We start from the raw sequence: 10749 nt of genomic DNA on the forward strand, positions 1-10749 counted from the left end.
TGGAAGGGCATTCACAGCCCCTTGTTGACTTGTTGAACAGGACTGGTGAGATAAAGATGATTGTGGGTTTTGTACTGTCCACTGTTGACACCTTGCAATGAATCAAACTGTTGGCATTAAATAAAAAATGGACATGTGTAGTTAAGCAGCTTTTTAAGTTTTATCAGGATTGGGTGTACTCAAAGACATTTTTAACCTTGCAAAGCTAAAGATGCATTCAGCATTTTTGGTGGGTCCTTTGAGCATCAAGGGTAAAAATATTTTACAAAGTTAATTTAAACCCCTTTTTTTAGATTAACCCCTTCTCCCTCTGTTGTGCAATTTCTATTTTCCTACTGAGTTTCAATAAAAACAATTCAACCAAGACAACAGAAAGTTCTACAGTTTATTTTCCACAACACCAAACGTAACATGAGCTAGAAAGGAGTACAGTTCTGGGATTTAGTGTGTAACAGCACTACAACATACAAACCCACCTATAATTTGTGTGTATATACCAAAAACCATCAAAACAGGTTCTTTAACACAAGTTAAATCAGTCACCCCAATGATACACAAGGAAACCTGTTAAATCCAATAATCACTGAAGAGGACAGTTACAGAGGGAACATACACAACAGGGGTAAACTTCCACCATTTATTGCTTGATTTGTGTGTTACTTCTGTAGGCATAATGCATTCAAACTGCACCAGCAGGTTTTTGCTGCACAAGAACATTGATGACCTTTAAATTACTGTGAAAACAAGTGTAATGTTAAGCACGTACATAGGAGCTTCACTACTGACAGTAAATCTATTAACTTAAGGCACCAAAACCAGAGGCATGAAGTACAATATTTTTGAAAGCACAATCATCTTCTCTCCCTCTGTTGTGCATAAAGAAATGTCATATCAAAACTATATTTGTACGAATACTGGTATGCAACAGTTTATCCCAGTCTCAATCCTCACCCACTCACACTTTCAGTCTTACTCCATCCTGTCAGTGCAGTTACTTCTCATACTGGTCAAGTGGGTAGTGCTCTTTATACTGCTGCACGTGCCTCCACAAAGATTCCCTCTGCCTGTTCAGGTTGGGCGTCATCTCCAGGTAGACATCGGTAAACAGCAATTCAGGATTGGGCTTCAGGCGTTTCTCTGCCTTCTCAAACGCCTCCATCACCGTCTTGCGGGATTGCTTCCGCCAGCTCCTCTCGTCGTCCTCGCTCCACCAGTCACGGGCCGTCATGTAATGTCTCAGTCTTGAGATGGGATGGTCCTGCTTATCCCAATAGTTCACCTCATCCACCGAACGGTAAGCTGAGCTGTCGTCACTGGTGCTGTGGTGGCCAATTCTGAAGAATGAACAGAATCATTTTTCTTAAATGGGCTTGTGTGCACCAAATGTTCCTTGTCAAAAATCTTTGGTAGAATTGCAACTGATTTATAAACCCCGTCACCGCATCCACAACCTTTAAGTCACTCCCTAAAGTTTAAAATATCTTATATAATCTCAAGCTTTCCAAACAAACAAGTCACTTTTGAATAAAATGTAGGCTACAGGTCCTAACTTATGTAACTCCAATTTTCAGATAAGAGGACATTTTTAAAATGTCCTGTTTTATTTTTTTATTTATATTTATTTTATTTTATATTAATTAGTAGAGGTCATGAATCAGCCCTTTTTACTCTCCCTGCAATTTCCTTTCCATTGTTATCTTTTAATCTTAATTTGTGCATCACTACAGGCAGGATTGACAATTTAGTGTAGTAAGCAACTGCTGTAATGACCACAGACATAAAAACAAAACCTGTATTTAACTAGCACATCAGATGCACATTCTTTGTATGTTCTTTTTATTCTGTTTGTGTGTCCAGGTACATTGAACTTCTTCAATTTGTTGGTGAGGTTGTTCCTGCTTGTTTACTTTCCTGGCCACATGTGGCTGGGTGTGACATTGATGCAAGGATTGAAATAGCTTTCAAATGTTCTGTTCATTATTTTGTTGTGTTGTCTCTTTTTGATTTGTAAAATGAAAAAGACTTATATATTAATATTATTATATTAAAGAGTAATATTCTTTTCTATTTTTCTAGCTCTATATCGTAATTACCAAGCTACCTGCTTCAAAAAAAAAATATATATATATATATATATATATATATATATATATATACACACATACATACATACATACATACATACAAAAAATAAGATGATTGTATGATAATAAGAGAGATGAATGAGTTATTTGAAAACCAGTTATGAAATACTTTTGGCAGGCTATGATTTTGAACCATGCATTTATACATAAAGATACACATTTGATAGATATTAATGTTGAAAATGAATATTTAATTTCTTGAACAGAGGAGCTGATGGTTCATACCGATTTGATGCAGTTGCCAATTTTAAACATTTTTGGATCAAAATGATTTTTTGAAAAGAAGGATAACTACCAACCCTAAACAATATTACAGTATGAGATGTATGGATACGATAAACTATAATAAAGACAGGATTGACTGTTAGCGGGCGGGACCTCACATCTCCGAAAACGTCATAGCAATTTTTTAAAATCAGCTCCGTCTTCGAAATCAACCACATATTTGTAGTTTAAACAACTATATTCCTGCATTAAAAACTCTTAAAACTACAATGTGATACAAGAACAGCAGTATTATAAGTTACAGTTCTGAGTTTTCTCGTCCGACATTTCCGCTTTTTGGCAGCGAAATGTATCCTGGGATATCTAGCGATCCAAAGTCCACACAAATCACCACCGATGCAGGCTCGGTAAAACAGGCGGAGCTAGAACACATCCGGGTATTTGACTGTACTTGGCTTGATGCGGACTTTTGAATTGGAACAGTACTTTGGCTGCGGCTGATGACGCTTCGCAAATCCACAAGAACACAAGTACAGACAAAAACACAGATTGAGAAACAGCATCAGTGTAATTTTTAAGGACGTACTTACTTTACTTCTTGTGTCCTCAGTCAGAAAATGCAGACTAGTCATCACTCAAGCATCAACTAACCTGTAGGTCATTGCCTCAATGAGGAACGGCTGGTTCTCAGCCACGGCCCTGCGCCTTGCCTCCTTTGTAGCATTGTACACAGCAAACACATCATTACCATCGACACGGATGGACAGCATGCCATAACCTGGACCACGGGCAGCTGTATAATCAGAGAATGAATGAAATGTAGGTTTATAAGAGCTGCTGAGGACTTCAAATCAGATACAGCAAGACACCAAGGTTTCTTACCAATGCCATCCCCCCTGTACTGCTCGTTGGTGGGGGTAGAGATGGCGTAGCCGTTGTTACGACAGAAGAATATCAGTGGGCACTCGAGGGTGGCGGAGAAGTTGAAGCCGGCGTGTGCGTCTCCTTCGCTGGCTGCTCCCTCTCCGAAATAACAGATTACAGCACGGTTCATGTTCTCTCTCTTGACTGCATATGCAGCTCCAGCAGCTGAAACACACAGGCATGAATATATATTAACAGGTGTATATATGTACTTTCAGACTGGAAAGGTGAACACACAAGTAGAGATGAGCGGATGATTCCAACGCTTGTTAGAACTTAGGGGGATAAGAAGAAAGGATATAGTGTTGTGTGTAGGTGCTATACAAATAAAGTGTATTCTTCTTCTTTTTATTATTATGATTACATATGAGACTAAAACTGCTAAAATCAGAAGTACTGTGGTGCTTCAGCTCCTGACTTGAAGGGCTACTAAAAATTTTATGAGACACCAATAGCCGTTCTGGCTGTGTTTGAAGCCTCGAAGCTTCACATCTTTTTTTGGAAGTGAAAAGAAAGCATAGATATCACAACACACAGATGTACAGCTCACCCTGAGGAATCTGAGTGGCAAGAGGAGAAGAGATGGTGACAAAGTTCAGATCTCTGGAGCCATAGTGGACAGGCATCTGACGGCCCTTTCCGAGGTCATCAGCGTTGGCGTAACACTGAGCCATGAACAAATCCAGAGGAAAACCACGATACATCAGCACTCCTGCAGGGCCGCATAGGAATTATAACGCTGTCACACACAACACAAGAAAACCTGGGCAACTGATGGACATTATACTCAATGGGCATGCAGGAGATATTTTTCTTCCCTTTGGGCTGATTTCCCAAAGATACAATAAAACAGGGGTATTCAATTATAATTCAAAGAGGTCCAGTTAGAGAAAATTTCCCGAAGCAAAGGTCCGGGACATCAAAACGACAAACTTGCGTTATCATTCAGTACCATAACGTATAGTTGTATCAACATGTTTTTAGTCAACAACGGACTGTCAAATCAAATAATATTTCAGTCAGTATACACATCAAACTCGAGAGATAATAAATAATAACTACTCTAATAATAAATTCTAAATTTAAGTAAACTAAAATAAAGTGCCTAATTTTTTTAAAAAATGAAATAAAAACTGTAGCTTGAAGTGATGAAGTGTAGTCTGAACCAATTTTATAATAAACACTCAACACATCATAACAAATGAACAGCTGTAATCGCTCCTCTTCTCTTTCATTCCCTCTTGTAGAGCTACCACCTCCCTACTTTCTCTTGTTCAGTGAGAAACGTGAGCTCTGGCTTGTCCTGCCAGCTAGGATTGGAGATCTGTGAGATAATCTGGTTCTGAACTGGGGAGGAATGTACATGTAAAGATCTGTACATTGGTGATTAAAAGCCATGTGAAATCTCTTTTCCCTTTCGTCTCCTCAATTCGTGTGTGTTTCCAAAACGTCTCTGGTGAATCTCGCGCACTTGACTCGCAAACATCGGAATGCACAGATTTGATTGGCTGAGCAGCGTCACATGAGACGACTGAAGCACATGCGATTGGTCTGTGAGTTTCCTGGGCCGCTAAACTAGAACAGTTAAAATAGAAACGCTCCGTCACGAGGTAGTATGTCTCAATAATAAATATGTTGTAAGTCGGAGGTCCGGAGAGGACAGCGGCTGGGTCTGGATCCGGACCGCGGTCCACCTATTAGTGTATTAGTGACCTCTGCAATAAAACAAGCAACAACAGTAGTGCTGTGTGGTAAATGAACGGTGAAAAAAGGATTTCTGAATGGTTGAGCATTTGAAACTAGTTCTAAAATGAAACTGCTATTGAAATCACCACTTAACATACTACATTGCTGGAACAATAGATTATTATACAATACCTGCAAATGAAATGTGATCTGAACGATGTGAATGTAAAGGCTGACTTTCTGGTTTTTCTGAATGACACTGAGGAACTGAATGACTAATGCAGTTTGACATGGGTGTATTGCGAACATGTCATGTAATTCACTGACTCAATGAAGCACTGGTTACATCAAATACCATCATTCACATATTGTGCTCCAAAGCGAGCACACTTTTTAAACAGCCTAACGAGCTTGGAGCAGAGCTTTCTAAAAAGGGATCTATGTCTGTCTACAACCACATCTATCTGATCCTTACCAGCTTCTCTGTATTGACCAAACACCAGGTCGTTTGAGTCCAGAGCAGCAGCACTACCAATGTGTGTCCCCTCCTCGCCATAGTTGGTCATGTAGAAGGAAATCCGGCCCTGCAACAGAAACTTCTCAGTCCCCCATTTACACTCTTTAGCTGTTCAACGGTTAAACCTGGAAATGCACGAGGAAAAATGTACCTGTCTCTGTGACTCATAAAGAATGCGGTCCATTGTGTTCAGCAGAGTCATCGTCTGATAGAAGATCAAAACTGTCTCTATGGAGAGCTGAGCAGCAAACAAACACACTGACAAATTATCACTGGCCCAACAAAGTGTGTCAGAAGTGGATTTTATAGAGCCACTTTTAATAGCCACAGGTGTAGGCAGGCTAACTGTACCTGGGGGTCTTGAGAGGGGTTGATGATATTGCCCTGCCTGTCCATCACCCGATACACTGGGATCCCAGAGATGACATTGGGCTGGATGAACTCAAGCTGATCCACAAACTCGGCTGATGCTCCAGGGAACTGTGGCTTCTCCAGTGATGAGTCAAAGGGCTGCTGCTGCTGCATGGCCTGTCAGATTAAAAACAAGCATTATTTATTAACAAACTTCACTGTGGCAAAGAAAGGCCTGCCCACAACGGGACATTCATCTTATTCTTAATAATGACATCCAAAGAAAAAACCCTGGAGCTGCTCAGCTGAGACAGAAGGGGAAACTGACAAGTCCTTTATCTGATGCAATTAGAAGCTCATTATAAATTTTCCCCAGTGCTGTCTCTGTGCTAAATCCTCAAATAAACTACTGCTATGTAGAAAGTCACACAATTGTTTGGCGACTGCTTTCTCAAGGATTTTGGAGAGAAAGCGAAGGTTAGATATAAGACTAGTTTGCTAAAACCCCTGGATCAAGAAGCTTTTTAAGAAGAGGTTAAATTACAGCTACTTTAGCTACCTCCAAGAGGCAGGTTGATGGTTTAGATGAGGAAATCTTTAAGTTAGTTGGTAAAGATGGAGTTTTTACAGCTGTTTCTAACATTCCTGAGTTTAGAGATAAGTCGGTGACAGTGGAGGACAGGACCTAGTGATTTTTGTCTCTAATAATTATGATTTTATCATTAAAGAAGCTCATGAAGTCCTTACTACTGAGGGCTGTAGGAATACATGGCTCAATATGTGGCCTGCCCCTGCTGCTGGAAAAATCCTTTGACAAAACAGTGATAGGAGTTCTGTGTTTCACTGAGATATAGTAATGAATAAAAAGCTGATGGAATCACTTCCTTAAATTTAACTACTGCGCTATCACAGTCTACAGAGTAAAATCTGCACACCCAAATTAACCCTGTCAGAGTTATAACATTTTGACGGCGTGAATATAGCTCTTCCATATTCTTGGAAGACAAAGTTTAAAAAATGTAACAGAATGAACTGATTAAGCAAACTTGATATTTACAGCGTCACCTTGATATCAGTGTCATTATATGTAGTCTCCCTGATTACTAGGTGAAATGTTCAATCCACCTGTTTCGTGTTTCCAAAGGTTTAAAATTTAAGTTGCACAAACACTTTTAAGCAGAGGGGGCAGTGCTTAGCACTGTAGCCATCCTGTACGCAATTCTTTTGATAACTTTTGATCAGCGACTTTCATAGATGATCCCGCCAAAGTTTCAGGTCGATTGGGGAAACCGTCTGGGACGAGTTTGCAAAAATAGGTTTTAGAGAAAAGAGATAAGAATTCATATAATTTGACATTTTTAGAGCAGAACACCATTGGAGCAAAGATGCAGATGAATCCAGAGATTAAAATAATGAAGAAGAATGAAGACTGACTCTAAATTAAGCCGTTTTCGAGATAATTGCAAAAACACAAAGTTGATAGTTATAGCGCCACCATGAGGTCAATGAGGGCCTTTTTTCTTTTTGCCTGAGTAGTGGATTGAATTTGCAACCTATGTGGCAAATTTGGTGAGTTTTCGTCCAGCAGTTTTTTCTGCCCAAACACTTTAGCCCAAATGGATTCCTCTTATTATCTTGATGTGTGTTACCCAGAAAATGCTAAACCTTTACCTACAATTCAAATTAACTCTATCTAACTCCCTCCCACTCACTCACACATGGACACACCTTCATATGTTTCTTGTGTCTACCCACCACAGATTCAGACCAGATGTGGTTACACAGCTGTGTAAGGCAACAGGCTGATCACAGATATCATCTCTCACTGAGGGTGGACTGGGACAGATGAATCCATTCTTTGGCATTCATGCAAGTTGATTACAGAGGTGAGCACAGAAAATTATCTTTCAGGCAAGTCCAAATTTCTTCAATTTATTTCTCTGTCAAATTCAGTCAGTCTTACATCCACTTAAACGATGACTGTCTTTTATTTTTCTTTGGATTGAATTTGACACTTTTATTTGTAGTGTGATCAACCACACGGTACCACAATTTTTTCAGCTTTATTTAATTGCGGGAAATTTAAAGGTGTCTTAAAGACACTAAACAAGTTAATCAGTTCATATTGGTCTGTAGCATCACATTTAGTTTTTAGATTGACAACCGCACATAACCGAGTCTGGTGGTCAATGACATCTGACGTTATTTTTTGCACAAATCTCGGTGTGGATTGCTCCTTACAAAGAATGAGATGGACCTGGTCCACATGCAGCATTACTCCTGGGTTTGGAAGCAGTATATGTTGCAGGGCTTTCTCCAGGGAATGGCTAGCTCAAATAGTGGCATCAGCAGGTAGAAGTGGTACTTTGTGTGGCAGCCTGAGATGCCACAGACTTACTGGGGCACTTGCTGCTGTTTATAGCAACAGCCACTGAGCCTCCACAGTAACTACTGCCGACCTGCTGCTGTTTGTGGCAACTACCATCACTACAGAGGAGAGTTTTTGAAACACTCAGTAGTATTATTCACTAGCTCAGCAGATGCATGTTGACATTGACAGACCTGAATGGATGGATGCAGGTTGACATGCATAGTAAAACCAAAGCAGTACCAATGGAAAGTTAGTCTTTTGCAGTAAAATAAAGTTTATAAAATAAATAGTGAATATAAATTGACAGTGAAATCAACATTAAAAACAGTGTCAAATTAAAACCATTAAGTGATTATATTTTTGAAAATGTATAGAAACTTACTTACTAACTTACTAAGAATCAAAATCAGAAACAGCTTTATTGCCAACAAGGTTTTACACATCTAAGGAATTTTCTTTTAATAACAAAAGCGGTAGTATGCAGAAAACAAGTACTGAAGGTCAAGAATCATAAATATAAAACTGACAATAAGATATAAAGGGAATATTAAAGGATATGTACTAACAGCAAAGTATAATTTGTGCAGGGATGTCAGGTATACTATGGACTATGATTTTTTTATAATAAAGGTTAAAAGTCTTTGTCCGTTATGTTTAAACCCAGTGATTTAAATCCTCAAATGATGAATTGTCTTCAGATCAAAAGGGATTATATTAAAGACTTTCCAAAAATACAGAAGCAACAAGTCTCTGGATTCTAGGTCTCTAAGAAACATGTTGAAAAAAAGTGTTTACACATAAATAAGATTGGCATAGTGATGCATGGTGTAGAAAACACGAGGGAACTTTTTTATTTCTTAAAAATGTGTTTATTTTTGCCTCTTTATACAAAGTCCCTTTCAACCACAAGGTGGCAGCATTTATCAAATTATCCAGTCCTGCAGCTCTGTGTGTGTTACTAGCTGGACAGAAAGTAACATGATGGCTGAAAAGGTAATCTATAATTCTGATATAGTACGGTATATAAATATTTGTTTTCACATAAATCAACATTGTATGACCGTTGTTTGTATTTGACTTGTTTTACCCAAGTAATTATTAAAAATAGATTAATAATATAAAAAAGAGAATTTGTAAAGACTTTTCATTTCATTTTATCTTCTTTTACGATGCATCTATAAGAAATTGGTTTAAGAAAGTACAGCTTTATGCTTAAAATGTTTTTCCTGTCATATCCAGTACAAAGACCAGTGACGGTTCTAGACCTATTTTATTGAGGGGGCCAGGCTGGGGCCAGTTGTTTTGTCAGAGGGGCACATTCAATCAAAAGAGACAAAGGCAATGTTCAAGCTTATCTTGTTTAGTATATAACGTAATGTTTTAGTATGTTTCTGTAACTTACAGTTATTTGTTTCAGGTTTTGGTCCTGATGGGCCGCAGCCTCCTGCCAGAGGGGGGAGTCTGAAACAGTTTGTGTCCGGGATGGGAGGGGTCAGCTGCAATCTTTCCTGCAGGCCTCAGAGTCCTGGAGGCCAACCAATCACCTTCTCTGCAGAGCGAATGATACGCTGCAGCCTGCCCTTGTCCCTGGCAGTGGCAGCAGCGTACCAGATGGTGATGGAGGAGGAGAGGATGGACTTGATGATGGCGGTGTAGAAGTGCACCATCGTCGCCTTTGGCAGGCTGAACTTCTTCAGCTGCTGCAGGAAGTACATCCTCTGCTGGGCCTTCTTGGTGAGGGAGGTGATGTTCAGCTCCCACTTGAGGTCCTGGGAGACGATGGTGCCCAGGAAGCGGAAGGAGTCCACAGTGGCGACTGAGGAGTCACCCAGGATGATGGGGAAGGATGTGGCTGGGCTCTTACTAAAATCTACAATCATCTCCACAGTCAGTCTATTGTGGCTGCACCAGGTCACCAGATGGTCCATCTCCCACCTGTAGCACAGACTCATCCCCACCTTAGATGAGCCCACTGAGGGTGGTGTCATCCGCAAATTTCTCCTTGTGTAACAGCTAGTCTCCATGATCTTGAGACTTTGCTGGGAGACACAGAGCAAACCTTCTTGCAACAGCACGAATAGATGTAGTACTTATTGACGCTACAAACAAACTGGTACCAAATTCAGGCTTGGCTCGTGGACTAGTTAGTGGGATTCTTTGTCTCCATTTTGTATAAGACTTATTGGCTGGTGTCTCCCTGATGAAAAGATGGTTAATGTGGAGGATTTTGCACAATGTCTCAGTGTAGGATTGTTTGATAAGTGAAATAAAGACCAGGTACTGAGAATAGCAAAGTATTATGAAGTAGGCCTTATGAAGTAAGGAGGTCATGTTGACCAGTTAGGACAGCTTGAAGTGTTGCCAGCATTAGCAATCTGTGGTTTAAAAGGTGGTGTGCTGGCCACTCAGGATGCTGCCGCTGGTCCTCTGAAATCATGCTGCTGCAGTATCAGCAAGATAAAGAGAATGAGGAACTAGCACTTGCTCAGGAGGAGCGGCTCCGTGCTCGAGAACAAGCCCTGCAGATTGGG

General features: G+C 40.0%; 2 protein-coding genes across 3 annotated transcripts in view; one reads left to right on the plus strand and one right to left on the minus strand.

Moving 5' to 3' along the window:
- Window positions 1-232, plus strand: part of b3gnt2l (UDP-GlcNAc:betaGal beta-1,3-N-acetylglucosaminyltransferase 2, like) — a 5658-nt gene extending 5426 nt beyond the window's left edge. The window contains exon 2 of one of the 2 annotated variants that reach the window (XM_046073758.1): window positions 46-232. Coding sequence is in view for 1 of the 2 variants with exons in the window: in XM_046073759.1 (XP_045929715.1) it covers window positions 7-36 (30 nt within the window). In the remaining variant the exon portion in view is untranslated. Of the gene's footprint in view, window positions 1-6 lie in introns of both variants that reach the window. The other variant, XM_046073759.1, reaches the window with a different exon arrangement.
- A 139-nt stretch (window positions 233-371) lies between these two features.
- Window positions 372-6051, minus strand: bckdha (branched chain keto acid dehydrogenase E1 subunit alpha). Its single transcript, XM_046073765.1, has 7 exons — window positions 5848-6051; window positions 5648-5734; window positions 5455-5563; window positions 3844-4005; window positions 3252-3458; window positions 3021-3162; window positions 372-1334 (listed from the first exon to the last, which is right to left on the minus strand). The coding sequence occupies exons 1-7, from the start codon at window positions 6019-6021 to the stop codon at window positions 992-994; spliced, it is 1224 nt and encodes a 407-aa protein (XP_045929721.1). The 5' UTR covers window positions 6022-6051; the 3' UTR covers window positions 372-991.
- Window positions 6052-10749: the final 4698 nt, after the last annotated feature.

This window comes from Micropterus dolomieu, linkage group LG17 (genome assembly GCF_021292245.1).
Source record: "Micropterus dolomieu isolate WLL.071019.BEF.003 ecotype Adirondacks linkage group LG17, ASM2129224v1, whole genome shotgun sequence".
In the NCBI taxonomy this organism is placed as follows: domain Eukaryota; kingdom Metazoa; phylum Chordata; class Actinopteri; order Centrarchiformes; family Centrarchidae; genus Micropterus; species Micropterus dolomieu.